This window comes from Sebastes fasciatus, chromosome 18 (genome assembly GCF_043250625.1).
Source record: "Sebastes fasciatus isolate fSebFas1 chromosome 18, fSebFas1.pri, whole genome shotgun sequence".
Taxonomy (NCBI): domain Eukaryota; kingdom Metazoa; phylum Chordata; class Actinopteri; order Perciformes; family Sebastidae; genus Sebastes; species Sebastes fasciatus.
Genome location: NC_133812.1, coordinates 2542632 through 2567908, shown reverse-complemented (window position 1 = coordinate 2567908; position 25277 = coordinate 2542632). Strand labels below are relative to the sequence as shown.

General features: G+C 41.5%; 1 protein-coding gene and 1 long non-coding RNA gene across 4 annotated transcripts in view; one reads left to right on the top strand and one right to left on the bottom strand.

The window, feature by feature from the left end:
* The window catches only part of LOC141756264 (uncharacterized), a 214979-nt gene that overhangs the window by 122308 nt on the left and 67394 nt on the right, over nucleotides 1-25277 (top strand). The gene's annotated exons all lie outside the window — the stretch shown is intronic.
* On the bottom strand, nucleotides 1689-24587 carry znf395b (zinc finger protein 395b). 3 transcript variants are annotated; one of them, XM_074615839.1, is made up of 10 exons: nucleotides 24298-24587; nucleotides 19968-20131; nucleotides 18447-18637; nucleotides 18250-18362; nucleotides 15852-16051; nucleotides 15570-15670; nucleotides 14135-14483; nucleotides 6889-6984; nucleotides 6607-6713; nucleotides 1689-5285 (listed from the first exon to the last, which is right to left on the bottom strand). In XM_074615839.1, exons 2-10 carry the CDS (start codon nucleotides 20082-20084, stop codon nucleotides 5174-5176), a joined length of 1386 nt encoding a protein of 461 aa, XP_074471940.1. In that variant the 5' UTR covers nucleotides 20085-20131; nucleotides 24298-24587; the 3' UTR covers nucleotides 1689-5173. The 3 variants fall into 3 exon arrangements, with proteins under 3 accessions (XP_074471940.1, XP_074471942.1, XP_074471941.1); XM_074615841.1 differs by having other exon boundaries at nucleotides 14135-14480; XM_074615840.1 differs by having other exon boundaries at nucleotides 15852-16048.

Sequence of the window (25277 nt, the reverse complement as noted above, 5' to 3'; positions counted from 1 at the left end):
TATTCCTCATTCTCCCATTATCAGTAGTGTCTGTATGACGGCTCATAGTTGATCATATTTACCAGCCATCTAAGGGACTGTACAAAAATTATTTGGGTGGGGAGGGGGGCTGAACCTTATATTTCACTTTTCAGAAAAGCAAAGCCATTTGCAGCGTTATTGATATTTTCTTTGGACCATCCTATTGACGAAAAAACTGCACCCTCCCTCCAATATCTCAAAACTGAATTAAGTGCAATTCATTTCACTACTAAAAGCTAAAGTAAGGCAAAGTGTATAGAATTGTGGGACAATGCAGTATATTTAATTTTAACTAGGGCTGTCAAAGTTAACGCAATAACGTGTTAACGCAAATTCATTTTAACGCCACTTATTTCTTTAACGCATTAACACAACTTGCGATTTTTAGGTCGTAGTGGGCTCAGTTTTAAAGTTAGAGTGAAGATACTGGCATCATATGAAACTAAAAAATTCCATGTCATATTGTCAGGAAGGAGGCTAAATACATTTACACAAAATTTTGGAAAGGAAAAACTGGCATGGCCATTTTCAAAGGGGTCCTGTTGGGCTTGAGTTTGCCATGTTATGATTTGAGCATATTGTTTATGCTAAATGCAGTACCTGTGAGGGTTTCTGGACAATATTTGTCATTCTTTTGTGTTGTTAATTGATTTCCAATAATAAATACATACATATATTTGCATAAAGCAGCATATTTACTCACTCCCACGTTGATAAGAGTATTAAATACTTACATTTTGAACTGATAAAAAATGTGATTAATTTGCAATTAATCTTGATTAACTATGGACAATCATAAGATTAATTGCGATTCAATATTTTAATGGATTGACAGCCCTAAATTGAATCCATAATGTGAGTTATATAAAAATGGTTTACTATAGCCATTGATGTGCACATTAGAATTATAAATTGCCATTTTTTTGACAAACTAATCAATGTTGAATACCACTCAATTAGAATTACAAAATAATTTGTTTACAGTCCCTAACTTACCCTGCAATTATAGAAACGAGGGAGCAAGTTAAAGTGATGCTAAGGAGGAACTCAGGAGTAAGGAGAAACTAATCCCCAGTCAGTTCTGTTCATGTCACTGTGGTCCAATTGTACGGAAGTGCACAAAGCTGGAAATTGGCAGGGCCACTGGGTGTGTATCGCACTGTAGGATGAGAAAGGAGGTCTAGATGAAACCAGCCCTGAAAACCACCGTCTTAATGCACCATTTAAGAGCAGAGAGATGTAAATGAACTGTGCATGTCAGCTGTGGTCATTATTATACAGAATAATGTGTTTCTGCTTGGGTGAAAAAAAAAATTGTTTTGCCATCAAGATATTTTCCTCTACTTGCAGGTCACATCCGTTATTTTGCATCTTAATAGTGTTTAAGTGTTTACTAGTGTTTGGTTACGAGGTGTATTAATGTATGAGTGCGTGGGTGATTGCACAGAGTGGGACTGTGCACGTGCATGTGTACGTTTCTCTGTCAATCCAACACAACAAAAAAAAATGGAATTTGTGAATACGGTGTACATTTCAGACTACATTTCTAACATGATACCATTGTTCTGAGTCTTCATACAAAATGTGTATAGAGAAAACTACAATAAAATAGTTTGCTATTTCTTTTGTGGACTGTCATACAGAGGGGAAGAAAAAAAAAGAACAAATTCAAATTCTCAGTGCTTTTAATTTGTGTTTGACAATATATTTCCTCTTTTTTTTTTATTGCTATTACAAACTCATTTCCCTAATGCTAATCCCATCGCCATGACTCCATATAGCTTCACGGATAAAACCATTAACACTGGTCGTATGCCAACACACGGGCAGGAAGGAAACAGGAACTTGGTTTAAGTCGAACCAAATGTAGCTTATTCTTGTGAGTTTATATTCCGACAAAGTGCCAAAAAACATGAAAATTAAAAAAAAAACAATCTGCCCAATACGCGGGCGGAACGAGACGATAAAAAAAGGTATAAAATACTCGTACGTAACTCAAAGCACACAATATAATGTACATCATAACCACTGTGTAACCACTGGAAGAGAGGGTTGGAATAAAGGAAACAGCCAAGTAGCAGTCTAATACAGTGGAGCTACAGGGGCAGTAACATGACCTTTGGATAAAAGTAGGAGAGTATTGTAGGCTTAGCACATCACATGGTCAAAGTCAGTCAACAGTTAGCACCATCGCAGACTTCAGTTTTTCAGGATCAAGTTACAAAGATACAGAAAAGTCCATTTGCGTTTATTTAAGAAAACCCCCCCTAAGGTTGAGGCTACATCCACACTAGCATGTTCAAAATGATCTCGACGAGCATTTTAGCACCGTTTCAGAAATAGTCTCCGTCCATCCCAACCATAGACTGTATATATAAATTAACGATGCATCTCCACTTCCTCTATAGAAGTGAAGCCAAAATATCCCCATACGGTAGCTGCCATCTTGAGATTTTGTCTGAGCAGTAGTGATCGGGGTGGAGTTGAAGCCACGGTATCGAGGTCCGGCCCACACACCGGGCCAATCACGAGCTGAGCACGGCCGCAGCTTGTTAGCATGAGCCACCTAGCTGCTACGTTAGCACCACGGTAGCTGTTTGGCTAGAAAGACACAACAACTAACAGAATATCTCTAAAACTACATTTATGATCATATTGACACGTTCTATCAAACAGATTCATGACGATTATGGAAAGTTAAAGGTCCCATATCGTGCTCATTTTCAGGTTCATACTTGTATTTTGGGTTTCTACTAGAACATGTTTACATGCTGTAACGTTCAAACAACACATTATTTTTTTCATACTGTCTGTCTGAATATAACTGTATTCACAGGAACATCAGAAATGCTCCGTTTTAGTGCATTTCAACGGAATGGCAATGGAATTGCGTTGCTAGGAAACAGCTTGGGTCCATGTTTACTTCCTGTGAGCTGATGACATTCAAATACACTGCAACACAAAATAAACTGAGACACATTTAGAATGTTTACGTTTAAAACTGTGAAATTGTCTAAATATTGTATATTTGTGACATCACAAATGTACAGATATCCTGACGACTTGTTTCAAACACACAGTTTCTGAATACGGGCTGTGTGTGTTTATCTGAGGATTGAGCGTTTTGATACTCTCACAGTATTTATATGTCACTTAAACCTGCTTTATAATATAAAAGACATGAAAATCTCACATATATACAATATGGGACCTTTAAAGTTATATCTCTCCTCTCGTACAATTCTCGGGCCGCCGGATGCACGACTACTTCACTCAGAGCAGCTGTCAATCACAGCTGCCAATCATGACATCTCGCCCCCCGTTTTTACAACACAAATAACTAATTAAAACCAAACTTATCAGAAAAAATGAACACTTGAACATACATTAGTGTGATAAGAACTACCTGAAATGACAGTAACCATCTTTGGGAAAAATGTATTTGACGTGTACTTTGACCTTTTAGTTTGGCCCATGTCCCATCCGCTAACATGGAGGGGGGCGGGCTTTATGACCTATACTGCAACCAGCCACCAGGGGGCGATCCAGATGTTTCGGCTTCACTTTTGGGGAGCTGTCATGTCGTCCATCTTTATATTACAGTCTATGATACTAACGCGCCAGAAAATGCATATCGCATGAACTTTCACTGGGCATGCGCGTGCCGGTGTATACATGTAAACAGGAAGCAGATCGTCTACTCTGCGGTCGGAAGAACAGCAAGGGCGAAAAGTAAGACCAGAGATTTCTTTGCTTGGACTGATGACAAGGTGGAAATGTTACTGAAAGTAACATATGTAGTATAAGTCGGTGGAAAACATAGATTGGGAGTCATTATAGAGCACATACGGTTTTCTAATGCCGGGATGGGATCCAGTTTTTGACTGCCTATGTTCCGGTGCCTCTTTGCGTGGTTCCGGTAGGTGCGGCGCTGTCCATTACACTGAAAACGGAGTAGACAGAGAGAATACGTCACGGTTTCTTAGCCTGCTTACTTTTCCTGGTTGTAAACAGAACTTTCGGTCCTAATTCCATTTCCTCCCCATAGTGAATGGGAATCGTGGAGCATTCTGAGGGGCGCCGCCATTTTTGGAGGGTAGCATACGGAGTTCGGTAGACTGTCATTATCTGTCACCGGTCTATTCATGTGTCAATCGTTCATCACCAGAAATGTATAAAGTACGTGCGAAAGACAAATGTCCATATAAAGAGAAGCTGACAGAGGCAAAGGGGCCATATATTACAAAAGTGAAGTTAGTTTATGATATCGATACTTAATGAATTAGGAGGACCTTGACAGCTAGCCAACCATTACAGTCACTGATGTGTTTTGGTGTTAGTGAACACCTGTCAGCAGTTCAAAATATGTAAATCTTTGGAGGCTGATGTCCAATTTACAAATGGGTAGCCATATGACATTAAGATCTACAGGCCAAACGCCAACTACACAATCATCATCAATCTAATACGGGATATTTAATCTACTGGTATCTTGCAAAACTAAACCCATAGCGTTAGCCAGACCTTTGTGTCTGACTGTATGCTATATATACTACAATTCAGCTTTTCAATCTTATTCACTGTGCAGTGTTTTGTGTTATCTTTTGACACTTGCAGTACCAGCCAGCGGATGACACTCTTACCATTTAACCTCCAAAAATGTCCGACTTGCTGTCGGTGACATCATATTCCCATTATCCCTATTGTGAATGCTTTGATTAACAAATCCAAATAAATAATGTGTTTGTTTGTGATGATAGTTTTGTTTAATTTTAAAAGCTAGCACCTATAGGCATGGATTTTTGGAGCCACCTCCTGATTCACAAATGAAGCACTGATCATGTGATAAGGGCATGACCACGTCCCAAATCAGGAAGCGAACATGTCTGCGTCAGCATTTTAATAAGTCTCTGTTTTGGGGGGTCGGAAACGGCGGAGTAGTGTAGACGCTAGGCGTAAACGTAGCAACAGTTATGAAAGCGTGTTAGTGTGGATGTAGCCTGAAAGTAAAAATCAGTTTTAAGTGTTGTTTTTCTTGATGGCTCTCAGGCCCTGATTTATATCCTCATTTTGAATAAAAGTCTCTTTTTCTCACTCATCCATCCGTCTCTCACACTCTCTCTCTCTCTCTCTCTCCGTCACGCAGCAGTCTTTAGTCGGGGAAGCGCTGGCAGGCTTTTTTCCAGCGGCAGGCGGTGCACCACTGATCCTTGCGCTCCACTCCGTACACCTTGCGGCACTTTTTGGCCTCCCCGCGACCCTTCCTGCAGATGCGAAGACACAAATCATGTGATGAGAAGCGATACGAGGGAGGGCAGGAAAAGGAACGGGCCCTGCCGCACACACTCGATGTGATCAATCTCTATAAAAAAAATGAGACTGTGTGAAAATAAGACTGATAACAAATGAGGAGACGATTGAATCAATTTTATCTTTCCTGGCCAAGCCCATGGAAATGTGATTTTTACAGACAGCAGCAAAGTGGGCGATAAAATGACAACCTGGAGGTGGAAGATAGTGGACAGATACTGGAATCTATAACAGCAGAAAGCTGTGTGGACACTGATAAATAAAGCCTTATTCACACTCCGTGTTCAAAATATATTCCTGATAGCGATCGTCAGTGTCTTTAAGCACAATCTACATCTGAAATTATATATATATATAATAAAATATATTCATTAGAGAGACATGGGTGTAAAAACAGTATCCATTATGAGTACAGAGTAACATGAATACAGACATCCCCATCAGCCTCCGCTGTATTTCTGTTTACTGCTAATTAGCTAATGTTATCATGCTAACGCAAAGCCACACACTAGCATGGCTGTAGACTATTTACATCTTACTAGACCAGGGGTCAGCAACCTGCGGCTCCGGAGCCACATGCGTCTCTTTAGCCACTCTCCAGTGGCTCCCTGTGGATTTATAAAAATGGACATGAATAACTGTTTTGTGTTTACATTTTAATTTTATTTATCATTGTTGTAGGTCTGTGGTACGACTTTCTCGTAATATTACGCCTTTTTTCCTCGTAAAGTTATGACTTTATTCTCATAATATTACAAAAAATTTTCTCGTAAAGTTCCGACTTTATTCTCGCAATATTACGACTTTTTTTCTGGTAGAGTTATGACTTTATTCTTGTAATATTACACCTTTTTTTCTTGTAACGTTACGACTTTATTCTCGTAATATTACGACGTTTTTTCTCGTAAAGTTATGACTTTATTCTCTTGATATTACGCCTTTTTTCTCGTAAAGTTATGACTTTATTATCGTGATATTACGCCTTTTTTCTCGTTAAGTTACGACTTTATTCTCGTAATATTACGACTTTTTTTCTCGTAAAGTTATGACTTTATTCTCGTAATATTATGACTTTATTCTGTAAATCTCAGATGTTTTTTCCCTCAATGTGGCCCTAACACGCCATAGTACATTGTCTCTTTGGCCCTCACTGCATTAGACTTATATACTATATACTTAGACTATAAACTGTGTTACCTTCATCACAATGATCAAATGTTGACCCCTGATCTAGCAGGTTAAAGTGTTAAAAGTTGAACAGGAGCAAAGCCTCACCTGAAGGAGCAGTGAGTGCGGGAGGGTGACGCGATCATCGGCTGCAGCCGGTTCTGTTGGAGCCACTGTTCCCCGACGCTGACAGACCGACAGCGAGGTTTCACCACCTGAAGAGACACACGACCACAGGTTAAGTACAAAAACAGGGTGGAGAATGAGTCATGGAAGAGACAGAAAATGTGGCTGTTTCGTTTGTCAGTAGCAGGCATGGTTGTCCCGTAGCAGGTTCTAATGTTAAGATGACAGACACATATAAAGACATAAAGGTGACAGAGGACCCACCGGAGTGTTACTGTGGCCAGAGAAGGAGGTGGAGGGGGTCCAACCCTGGCAGCCGGGGCTTGTGGGGGCCACGGATACCTGGACGGGGCTACAGGCCTGGATGGAGCAGGAGAGAGGAGGCAACATGTCATTCATCATATCTGTAGGACCTCAAACTGGCTGACAACCTGTTCCATAGTTAGTAAGTTACATTTTTGGTACTGGACTAAAACAAACAAAAAAAGCTCAGTCTGCTCTGATTGGTCAGCTGGCCCTCTCTGTTGTGATTGGCCAACCGAACCAAACTCTTCGGACTCCACTCCAGCTCCGTTTTAACTCGTTTTGTTTGAGGGTGTGCCAAACTAGCCGCTACGTGGGTATTTTGCTAATGTGTTACTTGGTGACATCACCACGTTACGTATATATATATATATATATATATATATATATATATATATACATATATATACATATATATATATATACATATATATATATATATATATATATATATATATATATGTATATATACTGGAAAAACAAAGTTCGGAAACTTGTGTTTGGTGGATTATTTCTCTGTTGTTACAATGCTAATGGTCATTGTATTTTACATCGTTGGAAAGCCCGTTTATTTACCTTTGCAATGATGTCCCACTTGTAAGGATCATGCATTTGTGGGATGAGCAGCACAGCTGATTATGTGGGTAGCGCCCAAGAAAAATTTGCCAAAATGCTCCGTCAATGGTAAACAGTGTATTCTCCTGTTAGTGTTGACTTTTGTTTTGAGTTGTTTGGTGGATTGGATGATTGAACTCTCTATCAGTAACAAGGAACAAACATGACATATTGGCTATTTTACACTTTATTCATTTAATACACCGTCAGGAGCCTCAGTAGCGGTGGAAGATCCATACGCAGCCACAACAGCCTGGCACCTTCTCCTCATGCTGGTCACCAACCTGGTCACACGTTGCTGTGGGATGGCGTTCCATTCCTCAACCAGGATTCGTTGCAGGTCAGCCAACGAGGTTGTGTTGGTCACTCTAACACGTACAGCACGCCCAACCTGATCCCACATGTTGAATTGGGTTGAGGTGTGGACTCTTGGCAGGCCGTTCCATTCTCTCTACTCCCACATTGTGGAGGTAGTCTGTGATAACCCTGGCTCTGTGGGGGCGAGCGTTGTCATCTTGGAGGATGAGGTTAGGTGCCAGATTGTGGAGATATGGGATCGCCACTGGCTGCAGAATCTCATCCCGATATCTCACTGCATTGAGATGGCCTTCAATGATGACAAGCCTTGTTTTGCCAGTGAGGGAGATGCCGCCCCACACCATGACACAGCCTCCACCAAAAGCTGTTACTCCATCAGTTCAACAATCAGCATAGCGTTCTCCGCGTCGTCTCCATACTTTGACCTGCTGTCCAACTTTGGCAGACAGAACCTGGACTCATCACTGAACATGACATTCCCCCACATGTTCAGGTTCCATTGTCTGTGTTGTCGACACCAGCACAAACGGGCCTGACGGTGAAGGGCAGTCATTGCAGGCTTCCTGGTAGCCTTATGAGAATACACTGTTTAGAGCATTTTGGCAAATTTTTCTTGGGCGCTACCCACATAATCAGCTGTGCTGCTCATCCCACAAATGCATGATCCTTACAAGTTGGACATCATTGCGAAGGTAAATAAACAGGCTTTCCAACGATGTAAAATACAATGACCATTAGCATTGTGACAACAGAGAAATAATCCACCAAACACAAGTTTCCGAATTTTGTTTTTCCAGTTTATATATATACATATATATACATACTCTCAATGGCAGGGCAATAACAGCCGGTAATACCCACCAAGAGCTGAGATGGAAAAATACTGGAAAGGCATATGGGAAAGAGAAGCATCACACAACGCAGGTGCCCAATGGCTAGTGGACCTGAGAACTGACCACAGCAACCTCCCAGAACAGGAACCAGTAACCATCTCAATGACAGACATCCAAGAAAGAGGGTCAAAGATGAAGAGCTGGACACCACCAGGCCCCTACATGATCCACACATACTGGCTGAAGAAGCTAACGGCACTGATGAACACCTAGGAGCACAGATGAACCCGCTGCTAAGGGATGGGAACCACCCAGAGTGGTTAACCCAGGGCAGGACTATCCTAATCATGAAGGACCCCCAGAAGGGAACCATCCCATCCAACTAGCGGCCAATAACCTGTCTCTGCACAACATGGAAGCTCCTGTCAGGCATCGTAGCGGCTAAGATGAGTGGTCACATGGCTCAGTACAGCGAAAAAGCAAGTCCAGCACCCTAAGGCTATATACTAAGCGGAAAGAGGGAGGCTGAGGAGTAGCGAGCGTCAGAGCCACTGCCCAGGAGGAAACATCGAAAATCCATCAAGAAGATGGCCCCAAGTACATCAAGAAGATGGCCCCAAATGATGAGCTGCTAAGGGAATACCTCAGACAGCAGAAACCTGATGATAGTGAAGAGGAAGAGGAGCAGACAACATGGAAGGACAAGCCCTTACATGGCATTTACCACAGTCAGATAGAGGAAGTGGCTGATATCAGGAAGACCTACCAATGGCTGGAAAACGCTGGACTGACAGACAGCACAGAAGCATTAATCATGGCAGCACAAGAACAGGCCCTAAGCACAAGGGCCATAGAGGGCAGGATCTACCATAGTAGATCAGACCAGGGTCTACCATAGTAGATCAGACCAGGATCTACAATAGTAGATCAGACCAGGGTCTACCATAGTAGATCAGACCAGGGTCTACCATAGTAGATCAGACCCAAGGTGCAGGCTGTGCAAAGATGCCGCTGCGACAGTCCAGCATTGTGGGATGTTATTCTCTCCTTTCCTTTGGTAAAGGATGGTCCAGTGTATCCTCTGCTAAAGGAGATAATAAAGGACGCATTTAAGCTTCTTTCCTCAGCATTTAGAGGATTCAAACAGCTCTCATCATGGCTGCTACTGAGATACTTCCAGGTCATTTCACTCCGTCAGAAACCTTCCTAAGAGAAAAATAACTATTCGACCGCAGCCCTGTTCTCACTTTCCCCATATAGTCAGTCACCATTTACACCACCTCTGTTGCTTTGTTCTTTGTCGGTTTGTGTTCGTTGCTAAATGGAGTTTTGTTTGAGATCTGCCAGCTGTAACTTCCTGCCTTTTGGGAACTTTTGTTTGATCTGCCAGTCTCTGACTCTACATTTGGGTCCTCCCTGCTTCCATCAGCCATGACAAATTTGAAACATAGATGTTGTTTTGTAGGTGTAATTTGCCAAACAGTTATAACTCATCAATTTATAGCTTTTTCTACCCAGTTGCTGTAACATCCAAAATGTTATTCCCATTCCCTCTGGCCTATATTTCTCCTCCCTGTGCATATGCTACTGCATTCCTCCTGACCCATCCCACAGTATCGACAGAATGAGTTGAAATTGCACTAATATCCACAAAATAAAACTTGGTGAGAGTGAGTATCCACTGTGCTAACCCTGGAGTTACAGTCAGTGTGTCTAGATCAGGAAAAAAACAACAATGTGCCAGTGTGAGTTCAGCGCTGTGGTCGAGCATTTCAAACCACAAGCTGCCAGCAGCCATGACACACACACACACACACACACACACACACACACACACACACACACACACACACACACACACACACACACACACAAACACTGCTCCACAAGTGGCGCTGACCCTTAATTCAATCCAAACTCATGCTTTGGCAGGGCTAGATTTCTGCATCCATGAGGAAATTAAAGACAAATGTGGTGCAAAAATTGACACAGTTTCACATCTGTATCACATGAAAAATGCAAAAAAAATATTTTTTAAAGGTCCCATATTATAAAAAAGTGAGATTTTCATGTTTTTTTTATTATAAAGCTGGCTTAAGTCCTATATAAATACTGTGAAAGTATCGAACGCTCAATCCACAGGAAAATACCCACAGCCTGTATTCAGAAACTCTGCATTTGAAACAAGCTGTCAGGATTTCTGTCCATTTGTGATGTCCCAAATGTACATTATTTAGACCCTTTACACAGATTTAAACATTCTAGATGTGTCCCAGTTTATTCCTGGTTAGTGTATGTGAATGTCATCAGCTGACAGGAAGTAAACATGAACCCAAGCCTAGCAACGCAATTCTGTTGCAATTCCGTCGAAATGCACTAAAATGGGGCGTTTCAGACAGAGGGTAAATACAGGCATATTCAGGCCAACAGTATGAGGAAAATAACGTTTTTTTTGTACATTACAGCATGTAAACATGTTTTAATAGAAACACAAAATACAAGTATGATCCTGAAAATGAGCATGATATGGGCCTTTAAGTTTGCTAGGGACATTTTTCAGAAAGTTTTTAGGTTGAATGAGTATATGTAATGTGTACGTCGGGTCCTAACTGCTGTACAACTACACCGGAAGAATTCATGTTGTGTTTTTCTGCCTTTTACAGGCTGGTGAGAGTCTAGTCTCCTTTGGGGGGCGGGGGGGAGCGAGCAAGCCGACAGCTTACTCTCTCACTGTCACAAAGCATCCATTTACAGACTCAGTGGTACAGGGTAAATGCAGGTCACCAGTGAAATGTGCTGCTTTGTGATGCATAAACAAAGTTGCAGCTCATTGGCTCGTTAGAGGGGGATTTGCAAGGAGGTGCCGGCTAAGGGGGACTTATGAAACAACACAACAGCCGTGTAACACGAAACCTCTGCAACAGAGAAATGAAGATGATGTCCTTTGAGATGTTTAGTACAAATCTAGATACATTAGTTACTGTTTTCATTTACAGCCGGATTTCATGGAAAAGATGATTGAATTTGGGCAAAACTGTGATGTCTGGAGCATAAATTCCTGTATTCTCACACGCTACGTCTACGCCTGGCATTTAATAATTCATGCTAACAAGAGCCGTGCTGTCTCCTTTCGTCGCTCTCAAACTATTTCAACCCACAATGCACTGCCTGCTTGCAGAGAGGAGCTCCAATACTGGGAAGTAAACAAGTATTTATTGAAATTAGGGATCTTAGATGAAAATGCTAAAACAAGTTATTTTGTGCGAAAATGCAGTTTGACCTCGAAAAATCTCTCATGTTAGATGGATTGAGTGTCTTCTCAGAATAAATTTCGGCATTTAGACAACTAGTGCAGTGCTCGTTCGTTCAGAGCATGTGCTGGTCCGAAATGGGCCCCCAGAAGTTCTGCTTGCAGCGTTGTCGAAACCGCGGTATGGCTGCTTCTACCCACCAAGTGTGAGGTTGATCGGATGATGGGCTCTCGAGATATGCAATATGCGAAGGACAATGCCACCTATCAGCCAAATGGCACCAAATTCGTCGTGGTCACTCAGACATCATATCTACACATGTCCACCAAATGTGGTCCCAATAGCTCAAAGGAGATATGACAATGTTTTTGCAATATAAACCCTGCCCAAAGCATTTTAGCTAACTTTGAGGGCCAGCTATAGAAAGACTGTAGGGAAAAATCAACAATCCAAAAAGGCAACTTTTTCCGGCTTGGTCCAGAGATGTTCTGTACCAAATTTGGCGACAATTCCTCAAAATTTGTAGGAGGAGCAGCAAAACAAATCTGATTCGGACACATTCAAAATGGCGGAAAATTGATCTATACACAACTGGGTGTGGCTTATTTAGATAGATTTGCCTGGACCCACAGGATCCAGAAAAAAATTATTTTGTTTCTGAGACTTATGGTTAAAACAGGCCAAAATGTAGAGTTCATTGTTTTAGCACCACCATCTGGTCAAATTGCACCACATTCGACACTGCACTCCCTTGGGTCCTGAGCAATACACCCGCCAAGTGTGAAGTAGATCGGATGAGCGGTTCTCGTGATATGCAAAGGACACACGGACAGAGATTCCTTGCTTTATAGTTAGATAACAAAGCATTAAAAACTCTGTGCTGCACACTGTTCCTTTAATCTCAGATTACATATTATGGTCGTTTTATGATTTAAAGGGACTCTATGTAAGAATCAGAAATTGCTTGTTAACAGCGACACCTGTGGCCGTTAAATCAACGAAAGTCCTGTTGCTCGTGCTTGGGCTCGCTCTACATAGACATGAATGAGTATCGCTCAAAACAGTGAGACGACACACGTCAGCTAAAAGCACAATATCACTCTATATTTCAGCTGCTTGGCAGTAATGTTAGCTGACCAGACGGAGGTCTCTCCTGATCCTAGTGTTGGCTTTTCCTGCCTCTGCATCCCGACCGTGGCCGAAGGGCACAGGGGAGACACCGGAGTTTTGGTCGAAGACGATAACGTTTCTCTCTGCGGAGCCCCGTCACTTCACAAGACACGGGAAACCTCTGTTGGTCTGGAGGAGCTGCAGCAGTTATTTCTGCACAAACGTCCACTGTACATTCACTAGATATTCTCAGAGCTACACTAACTCTTCTGCAGTGTGGAGTGAGCAGCATGCACGTGAGAGTGGAGCGAAAGAGTGAGAACGAGCACGGTGTGTGAGTGAAGGCAAGCACAGGAGCAGAATACAGCAGAGACTCCGGTCCTGGAGACCAAAGCTACGGTCTCCCCCGCGTCCTCCGACCACGGCCAACACTGTTTAACAGACGGGCTTCACTAGATACAACCAAGAGGTTTTGATGCTTCACTGTAGTTTGTGTTGGAGTCTGAGTCTGAACAGCGTAGCCACACGCGAGCGCGCATGGGACACCGACCCGCAATGATTTATACATGTAAGAAATTACAAACAGTCCCTTTAATACAGTAAATGTATTACATATTGTTCCTTTAATCTGCACAAAAACTGAAGTGAAAAAAAATCACATGTTGTGGTTTTACGGGGGTTATGTGCGGGACTATTTCCTGTGCACGTGACTTCCCGGGGGGTCTACGTTGACTTGCAACCTCATGGTGACAACAGGACTCCACCCAGAGGGCTTTTGTTCCCTTTGGACAGAGCCAGGCTAGCTTTTTCCAGTCTTTATGCTAAGCTAAGCTAACTAGTTACCTCTCTGCAAGAAAAGGAAAATTACCCAAAGAACTTCTTACAATTTTTTAAAGGTCAAAAACACTCTTAGTAGTGTAATTTCCAAATGATCCAGATCATTCAAGAGGTCTTACTGGCTCAGAACTCATTTATTTCCCCAATCTTGTGCACACACTTTTCCTGCCAGTACTTGACAGCCATCACAGTCAGCGGGGCCAAAACTCCCCCAGAGACTGAGAGCAACACTGCTGCACCCACCTGATAGAGATGCTCCGAGTGGATCTGCCAGAAGCTGCTGGGGGCCGACTGGCTGAGCGGACTGGGCCTGCTCGGGCCGGGTTCGGAGCTGGAGTTGGACCTGGGCCTGTGAGCTGGAGGGATCTGGAGCCCCAAGGCCGAAGAAGGAGGAGGAAGAGGAGGAGGAGGAGGAGGAGGGGGAGGAGGAGGTGGAGGAGAACCACAGGAGGCCCAGCTGAGATGAGAGGACGAGGCCTGGCCCAGAGCCTGCTGGGAAGGAGCTAGAGCGGAGCTGCTGGCGTCCACGGTCTCACAGGAGATCTTGGTGTAGTAGAAGTCCTCTTCTCTCTGGGACTGATCTGACCCACTGCTGTGTGTGTGTGTGTGTGTGTGTGTGTGTGTGGAGGTGTGTGTGTGTGTGTGTGGAGGTGTGTATGGCAGATGGAGGGACAGACCAGTGGACAGACAGGGTAAAAAGAGTGAGTTGTTTGTTTGGACCATTACTGAATGCAGCACTCACTGTGGCCCAGATATAACATCTCAAAATGTTTCATCAGTCAGAGCTCTTCCACAACCTGAAAATTTTATCCCCTCTTGTTTTTTTAATGTTGTTTTGCAGCTTCGAAATGTTCTAAAGGGCTAAACCGTCTGCTTTCCACTAAACCTCAGACTACAATGGAGGAGTGGCTCCAAATCTGAAAACATATTCCTACTTCTTAATAACAGATACGCCTCGATAATTTCTTAAAGGTCCCATATTGTAAATAGTTAGATTTTCATGTCTTTTATATTATAAAGCAGGTTTAAGTGCTATATAAATACTGTTAAACTATCAAAATGCTCAATATACAGAGAAATACACACAGCCCATATTCAGAAATTGTACATTTGAAACAAGCCGTCAGGATTTCTGCCCATTTGTGATGTCACAAATATAAAAATTTTAGCCCCTTACGCGGTTTTAAACGTAAACATTGTAAATGTGTCCCAGTTTATTTCCTGTTGCAGTGTCGGTAAATAACATCAGCTGACCCAAGCTGTTGCTTAGCAATGCAATTCCGTTGAAATGCGCTAAAACGGAGTGTTTCAGACAGAGGGTAAATACAGGTATATTCAGGCAGACACTATGAGGAAAATAAAGATTTTTTTTTTTTTTTAACATTACAGCATGTAAACATGTTCTAGCAGAAACACAAAATACAAGTAAGAACCTGAAAATGAGCATGATATGGGACCTTTAAAATTCTAGAAACAACATACAACAATCTTGCAAACATAAGGTTCAGCCCCCTCCTTATTGAAATAATTTTTGTACAGTCTCTAAGTTATCAAAGAAGGAATCATTTTGGTATCTGTGCCTAAACTTAGGTATTGTCTCAGCACTAGTATTGAAACATTTAAGCACTATCCATCCCTAATAAGCATGAAATTGATTGTACACGTAAATCCAACTCACCCGAGATGCAGCACACGGATGTGTCTTTTAATTCCGACTGAAGACGTGAGCACCTTGCCACAACTGGGCCACAGACACTTATACACACCTCTGAAAGAGCTCTGTGAGAGAGAGAACACAGCACAGGTAAGGCACAGGAGAGAAGGTGAGACAGGAAGACACAAAGTATACTTCCTTAGCTGATTCTAGAGGCTTCTGAGGCAGCGATTTTCCACCATATGGTGCTAATAATCCTTTAGCAGCAAAACTGTTTAAGGACAGATATACAGCTATGTAAAGTACCTTTGGCTTTTTGGCATTGAGCTCCTCTCCCTGATCCAGCTCCATTTGTAGGCCTTCGTCGGGGCTGCTGTCCATCTCAGTGACGGACGGCGAGGGGGCGGGACTAACGTTGCCGTGGTCCCAGCTCCAGTAGCCGCTGCTGCCGCTGTCGGAGAGCTCGCCGCCACCACACTCCATGTCAGCTGATGATGATGAGCCTGCTGGAAAAACGGGAAGTTAGTATTCATAAAAAACAACCTCTTGTCCCGTTTTACCCTCCCAGATGACCTATTTTCTCTTAATACTGTAATACTGTGAAAATATACCTTATGATTTAGATATCAAATATTCTAGGGTTCCTTTATGACTGAAATAGACACTGTGCATTTGGGACTTCTCTCTCTCTGCCCATTCTACAGAGAACAGCAGGTGTCTCCCGCTGGTGCCAAGGTTGTGATGTGTGTCTATTTTCTGTCCATCATTTCAGCTTCTATTTACTGCCTCTTTGCTCTGTTCCCTGTTTATTGTTATTTTATTTTCATGTTGCCAAAAATAATTTAAATAGCAAGTAATCTATTTTTACTGGAAAGTAGACCTATTAGTAGCTGCTTTATCACTCCTGGTAGTTTCTTTATTACCTCCGCCAACGCCAAAGGCCTATGAAGGAGGTTATGTTTTCACTGGCGTTGTTTTTTTTTGTTTGTTGGTTTGTTTGTTTGTTGGTTTGTTTGTTTGTCTGTTAGCAGGATTATTCCAAAAGTTTGCGATGGATTTGAATGAAATTTGTTGGAGGGGTGGGGTGTGGCACAATGAGCAATCCATTACATTTTGGTGGCGATCCAGATCATGATCCGGATTCAGGAATTCTTTTAGGAATTCCGATCAGCCTTAGTATTAGGACCTCTGGGTATAACACATGCGCAGTGTAGCTGATGACGCGTTGATGACGCGTTGATGACGTGTTGATGCAGCAGAGAAACACGGTGAAATTACAGTTGAGTTGGACCAAAGCACACTTGGTGATTGTTGTAAAGAGTAACGCCGACGGTTTAGGTGAGTTTTATTTTGTTTCTGTCCAGTTTGAATGAAGTGTTTTACGATGCTCCGCTATGTACAGCTGATCTCAACATAAACACAAATACACGCGGATGATGGCGCAAGCTGAACGGAGAGGGGGGGCATTCGTACTCGGGCACCTTCGCGGAGGTCTGTGCTCTCCGAGTGCCATTCTAGTTTATCTAACATATTTAAAAGGTGCTGCATTCACTATCCAGAGCATTAATATAGCAGCAAACAGCTATTTGCTATGTAAAGGTATAGTGGAGTAATGTCTATCTGAGCAGAGAATGAAGTCGGGCAGCCCGTGCGTGCTTTTAGTGCATGCTAGTGCATGTTAGCGTGCCCCACTGGCTAGGTTGCGGTCGCCGCTCTGCACTGCTCTCATACGGCGGTTACAGCTCATAACGCCATTCCGACCGATGGCGGCGTTGCAGAAGTGTAGCACATTGCTGTGTGCTTGCCATTACCAAGTTGCTTCGCTGGCTACTGTTACACAACAATTTAGCATTTTCTCATATCGTGCTCATTTTCAGATTCATACTTGTACTTTGTGTTTCTACTAGAACATGTTTACATGCTTTAATGTTCAAAAAACACATTATTTTCCTCATACTGTCTGTCTGAATATACCTGTATTTACCCTCTGTCTGAAACACTCCGTTTTAGTGCATTTCAATGGAATTGCAACGGAATTGCGTTGCTAGGCAACAGTTTGGGTCCATGTTTACTTCCGGTCAGCTGATGTCATTTACACACACTGCAACAGGAAATAAACTGGGACACATTTAGAATGTTTACATTTAAAACTGTGTAATGGTCTAAATATTGTAGATTTGTGGCATCACAAATGGACAGAAATCCTAACGGCTTGTTTCAAACGCACAATTTCTGAATACGGGCTGTGTGTATTTCTCTGTGTATTGAGCCCTTTGATAGTTTAACAGTATTTATATAACACTTAAACCTGCTTTATAATATAAAAGACCTGAAAATCTCACTTTTTACAATATGGGACCTTTAATATTTTTTGGTTGACACTTACAACTGCAGACTTGATCATTAAAACTCTTTATTAATGACTTTATTTACATTTATAACTGCACACCTGGTGGTTTATGACTGAATTATTATCAAATAGAAGGGATGACCACCCGCCTATGGGACTTTTCACGATCTTGCAACCCAATATTTGTTCTTGATTATGGCCTATAAATGATATATAAAGCCTTAGTAAATGTTTTGTTTGCCATTAATAAAGCCATCAGTTACAACGTATAAGCCCTTTATAAAGGACGCCTTATTAGAAAATGGAAACAGCAGGACACTGGTGAGGCTGGTGTGTTGGTGTAGAGAGACAGACCTGGTCCAGGATCTGTTTGTGGAGGGCTCTGGACCACGGGGCTGCAGGACAGACTGGTCAGAACCATGGCTGCCATGATCTCGTCCATCTCCACGGACTCTGGGCTGCGGAAACTGGATAAAGAGACATCCTCAGGCTCTAGTGTGACGAAGTCCACCCCTCACACACACACTCGTACACTGTTAACGATCTCTCACCTGTATGGCGCCTCTCTAGTGGCTGACACACTGCCGAGGTGCATTATGGGTCCCACGGTTTGCAAGGGAGCGGCCAGGTTGCTCCAGCCTCGTTCGGCCTCCCTCGTCGGCAGGTAAACCGATGTCTTGTTCTTCTGATGTCCGCTCTGCACGGATGCTTTCTCAGCCTGGACACACCTCTGTGTATACACCTTAAGATATAAGTCATGAAATAATGAGCTCCTAGTTCAAACAGTTATGGTTTTTATGCTAAATCTACACTCCCAGTCAGTAATTTAATGGAAATGGACGTTGACAGAGTAACCCAGGCTCTATTCAGGTCCTATTTCAGTTAGCAGTTTGCATTAGTCTTTGATACCCTGACTGAGTCTCCATGAATAAAGCAGTTAAGAGAATATTTCCTGTCCATCTGTGGCGTCCTGCCTACAGCCTATGGAGGAAGGAACCTGCCAAAATAAAAAATAAATAAATAAAAGACTCGATGAATAAATAAATATGTCATTAAATGTGACAAAAATAATATTAAAAATAAATGTAGCCATTAAATAACTGATAAAATGTGACAAATTGACATTTCTTTATTTATTGATATTTGTATTAATTCCCTTATTTATTTACTCTTCTGTTTCATTTCCCATTTTATTTATATAGGTATTTATTTGTATAAATTTTTTAATGTTATTTCTTTCTTTTTGCATTTATTTTATATTTACTCATTAATTTTTGTATTTATTTATCTATTTATGCATTTATCTATTTACTTATGCACGATTTTCCCCCTTTGTATTTCACCTCCTTATTTATTTCCCCAAACTTATTTATTTCTGTATTCTTTCCTTTATACTTTTCTTTACAGATTTTTTCTTTACATTGCTTTATGCTTTTCTGCCTCATTATGCAAATGAGGGGTCAGAAATAAATAAATAAATAAATACATTCATTTAAAAATAAATGCAAAAATAAATAAAAGGGAAAATAGACAGAAGAGTAAACAAATAAGGGAACTCATAGAAAGATAAATAAATAAACAAGCAAATTAAAACAGAAGTATCAATTAATGTCACATTTATTTTAATATTATTTTTGTTACATTTAATGACATATTTATTTATTTATTTATTGATTCAGTTATTTGTTTATTCATTTATTTTTTATTTTGGCAGGGTTCCGTCCTCCGTAGCAGTCGGCACGATTTGCCTGTATAACAGTGTGAAAAGGACGTGGGTGCCAGCCTCTGACCAGGCAGTACATTACCTCTAACATAGGGGGAGGTAATAATGATCCATTTATGGGAGCTCGTTCGTCCTCATATCATCGAAATGAAAGTTAAAACCTACACATTGCATCCTGGTGACCGGTGATGGCTATATGCACATGTGCTTACCCAAAATGCAAATGAATGTATAGATAGAGGGTTGGATGACTGACAAAACAAAATAATGTGACACAATACCTGGTAAATAACACATTCATCATTTCAGTTGACGTGAATGGGAGTCTCGTCCCTCTCCGTCTACTCACCAGAGGCCCGTTGCTGTTGTGCGTCGCCGTCGAGGTGCGGGCCTGTGATCCCGACGGGCAGACTGCCGTCCCGCCTGGCCCTGCTCCAGCTCTGTCCTCAGGTCCCATAGCTGCCATGGTGCTGCTGCACACAATGAGGGGACTCAGCACAGTGTCACACTTCCCTGCAGACAAGACACCATGGACAACATGAGATTCCAACCAAAAATCTAAATATCTGGCTACATTTCAAACGTTTCAACATCAGCATTGAAATATTCATAAAATTGCTTATTAAAGGTCCCATATCGTGCTCATTTTCAGGATCATACTTGTATTTTGTGTTTCTACTAGAACATGTTTACATGCTGTAATGTTAAAAAAAAAACTTTATTTTCCTCATACTGTCGGCCTGAATATGCCTGTATTTAAACTCTGTCTGAAACGCTCTGTTTTAGCGCATTTCAACGGAATTGCGATGAAATTGCAACAGAATTGTGTTGCTAGGCAACAGATTGGGTTCATGTTTACTTCCTGCCAGCTGATGTAATTCACATACACTGCAACCAGGAATAAACTGGGACACATCTAGAATGTTTACGTTTCAATCTGTGTAAAAGCTCTAAATATTGTATATTTGTGACATCACAAATGGACATAAATCTTGACAGCTTGTTTCAAATGCAGAGTTTCTGAATACGGGCTGTGGGTATTTCCCTGTGGATTGAGCGTTTCGATACTTTCACAGAAAATCTCACTTTTTTATAATATGGGACCTTTAAAGGAGTACTCCAACAATTTAATATAGCACTTCTATTGAGTAAGGGTACTCACAAGAGACAGATAAAAAAGAATGATCAAAATCGAAGCAGCAAAGGTCAAAATATCCTGACTCTTATCTGTAGCATTGGTCTAGCTCATACACTGTATATAAAGATGGATGACATGACAGCTCCTCAAAAGTGAAGCCAAAACATCTGGATCGCCCCCTGGTGGCTGGTTGCAGCATAGGCCATAAATCTCACCTCCTCCATGTTAGGGATGGGAAATGGGCCAAACTAAAAAGTCAAAGTACATGTCAATTTTTCCCAAAGATGGTTTCTGTCATTTTAGGTAGTTCTTATCACGCTGATGTATGTTCAAGTGTTAATTTTTCAGATACACTTTGTTTTAATTAGTTATTTGCTACCGTGGTGCTAACGTAACGCTCATGCTAGCAAGTTGCGGCCATGCTCGGCTCGGGATTGGCTCTAGCCGCCCCGATCACTACTGCGCAGACTCTGGCTACAAATTACATCTAAAATCTCAAGATGGCTAAGATGGACATTTTGGCTTCACTTCAGTACAGCGGGAGGACGTGAAGATGCGCCGTCCATCTTTATATACTACATATGTTCTAGCTTCAATAACACTAGATCCTACATTTCCCACAATGCAACTCAAAAGCATCTTTCATTTGAACCTCCCTGCCTCCTAAACGTCCACTTTTTTCAAACTCCACACCACCAGTTTGTCTCAAGCTCAAGCCAAAAACAACCCTGATGACATCATCAGGTACCTTCGTGACGGGTAAGCTGAACTTCATGTGTAAAATCAGTGGAGTGCCCCTTTAAACTGTGTTCTTAAAGGTCCCATATTGTAAAAAGTGAAATGTTCATGTCTTTTATATTATAAAGCAGGTTTAAGTGCAATATAAATACTGTTAAACTATCAAAACGCTCCATATACTCAAAACGCTCAATATATGGAGAAATACACACAGCCCGTATTCAGAAATTGTGCGTGTGAAACAAGCTGTTAGGATTTCTGTCTATTTGTGATGTCACAAATATACAATATTTAGACCATTTCCAACTTTAAAATGTAAACATTCTAAATGTGACCCAGTTTATTTCCTGTTGCAGTGTATGTAAATAACATCAGCTGACAGGAAGTAAACATGGACCCAAACTGTTGCCTAGCAACGCAATTCCGTTGCAATTCCGTTGAAATGCACTAAAACGGAGTGTTTCAGACATAGGGAAAATACAGGTATATTCAGACAGACAGTATGAGGAAAATAATGTGTTGTTTGAACATTAAAGTATGTAAACATGTTCTAGTAGAAACACAATATACAAGTATGAACCTGAAAATTAGCATAACATGGGACCTTTAAGTCACCTTCGTATCACATCATATTCCCTAAAAGTAACTTTTGTTGCAATATCTGAACAGCTTCCTTCTTAAAAGCATTAAGCGAGGAAGGTTAAAGGTTATTTCCATCTAGGAGGAATATGCTCGGAGTGAACCGCTGCATCAAATGAGAAATGTTAGGCTTTCTCTGATGAATAAATATGGTGATCTAAACAGAAGGCAGCTTCGCCGACTTGTTGGCAAACACATATGCACTCATTCCATCTTGCATCTCTCTGCCTGACGGTGCAGAGCGAAAACACCACGAGGGATTTGAAAATGATTGCAGGAAATTGAAGTGAACACAGACATGTGTGGATTCAGATAGTCTCTGGACCAAAATGTTGCTGTATTTGTTGTCTATTCTTATAAATTATGTGACTGATAACAAGTAATCTGTTGTTGGGTGCATTCACTGGGGGCCTGTCACCCATAGAGGTTAAATGGGGCAATGCTGCATTCAGGGCACGTAGGAATAATTCTGATGAAATGGATTTTACAGCATTCACCACCCATGATACTGTGTTTCAAATATTATGGCAATTTTGGGCTGTCAGACTCGATGACAGGAGTTTTCTGAAGAGTTTGAATGGTCCTGACCAGCTACTTCATAATCAAACCCCATATTTCAAACCACATGCACAAAGTGAGAACATTTGAGCTCACGTTACAGCAAAAAAAAAAAATAATAATAATAATAATAGTGCTAAAATGTGTATTTGATCAGTGGCAAATATGTCAAATGTCTCTTGTTATGTTTGCTCTGCTAGTGTTTTTGTCGTGTTTGGCTTATTTTTTAATATCTGTTTAAGTATTTATGTTATCTTTGTAGTGTTTCTTTGGGTTTCCTGAAAGGTGCCACCAAATAAAATGTATTGTAATTTGTATTAAATATTTCCTGTTTCTCAGATGTGAAGCGTTTTATATTGTTGTAAATTAAATATAAAACAAAAAAAGGTAAGATGTCTCTTTGAATTCACTTTGAAAGTGTTAGTTAGGCTGGTTGTACAAGGAATTAATAATACTAACAATGTTTATTATGATTATGATATGAAGATGAGTATCTGTTTTTTAATTAGTTACACATACTTATAGTATTTTTTATTAATATTAATAATATGAATAATATTAAAATAATGAGTAAAAAAACAACATAACAGAACACGGCAATAAACTGTCAAATAACTCCGTACATTAACCCAGCTGTGCTCTGAAATATTACTTATACTGTGTTATAGTGTACAAAATGTGGCTGTATATTGTGACAGGAATTTACAACCATTACTGGTTTTCATACATCAGAGGATGTCTGGTGTACCAGTGCCAACCAGTCTTAAGTTGTTTACCACTTTAAAACCTTTAGTCTGGCAGTAATTTCAACGTGAAAGTCTCAACTCTCCCATTCTTCTCCGTGCGCCCCGAACGCAGCATAAAGCCCACCTCTGCACCAATCAGCATGCGGCTTCAGTAGTAAACAAGCGCCAGGGTGTGGGCGGGGAGCCGCCGCTGATTGGCTGAGCGCTGCCTCTCCGGCACACACCTCCTTTCTGACAACGTGTTCAGACACGAGTTAGTCCGGAGGGACCGAGCCGGACCAGGGAAGACTGCTAGACTCAAAGATTTAGAGACTCACATCTGAACGTCTAAAGTCTAATAACACACTCACTACAGTCAGATCACACATATTAACCATCATGCAACAGGAGGAGGAGATGAACAGGAAGCTGGTGTAAACACAGTGTTGCTAAAATTAAACCAAACAATAACGTCATCCCTCCCCCCCTCACTGATGTAGCGAGAAGCAACCAAACTCATATTTATGGACGCGCTTTTTAATATGATAATAATATAATATAGGCCTAATATTCCTTATGCACATTTGATGCAAGTCGCACATGATGATGGAGCTTTAAATGAAGCACTTTGACAAACAAATAGAACATGAACTGTGTTTCTAGTGCTGGTTATGATTAGGATAATAAGCGACTAGAAGTCACAGTTTATGATCCATAACTCCAACACTGATGTTCACTCGGAGACGCAGACTGAGATCAGGAGGAACAGACCCCCCCCCCAACACCCGGAACAGCCGCTGAAGGAAAACAATATTTATTTTACTGCGCTGCAGAAACCTATATACACTCTATATATACATAATAAGTGTTGTGGTCCTTACCGGTTCTGGGTGGAGACCTCTGTCTGTCCCGTCCTGTCGGAGAGGAGCTGCTGCAGCATCGGCTCGTCGCTGGCTGGCTGTCCCGCCGCTCGCCGGCTCTCCAGTCTGCTGCCGGAGGGGGTAAAGGGGGCTGGTCGGTCGGTCGGTCGGTCGGTTGGTTACGCGCCTACGTGTGTGTGTTTGGAGAACCAATGCCGGCGGTGGCAGCTGGGCAGAGCGCAGAGATATCAGACCTCTAGCGCGCCGCGGCGTGCACAAAAGGATGATCTAGGTGAGGGGTTACCAGAGCAGCAGCAGCAGCAGCAGCATCCTCTCTCTCTCTATCTCTCTCTGTCTGTCTGTCTCAAGCACATACACATCTTGGTTTTGATGGTTTGGATTCCGTCCTTAATAAATAAATAAATAAATAAAGCACATTTTTTCCCCCCTAATCTTTATTTATTTATTTAACATGTTTAGCATAAAATGCACTGACATTACAGAGTGTATTTTTTCCCTACATTTTAAGATGCTATAAATAGCAATGCAAATATACTGTATAGGCCTATAATATCCAATATAGATATAATACCAAAATGGATGAAATATAGGCTACCATAATGTCAGAAGTGCCAATAGAAATATTATAATATTTGCTGAGGAATATGTGCAATGTAGTGCTGCTAATCTGATACAGAGAAAGAACTGCCACATGATTTGTATTAAAGAAATAAATAAAAAAACTGATCGAACCCCATCGAGCGTCATTAACAGTTTCAATATAATATATACTGTATAGCTCAAAACTAATAAAACTGCTGACACCATGGCATACAGCATATCAACCCCCAGCATCACATGATAAAATGCCTGCACAGAGATCAAACACAATTTGTGTGTTTCCAACGCTCATGTGTTTGTGTGTGTGTGTGTGTGTGTGTGTGTGTGTGTGTGTGTTTGAGAGACCGGATTAGTGTCGGCTGTCTGCACCCTCTCCACCA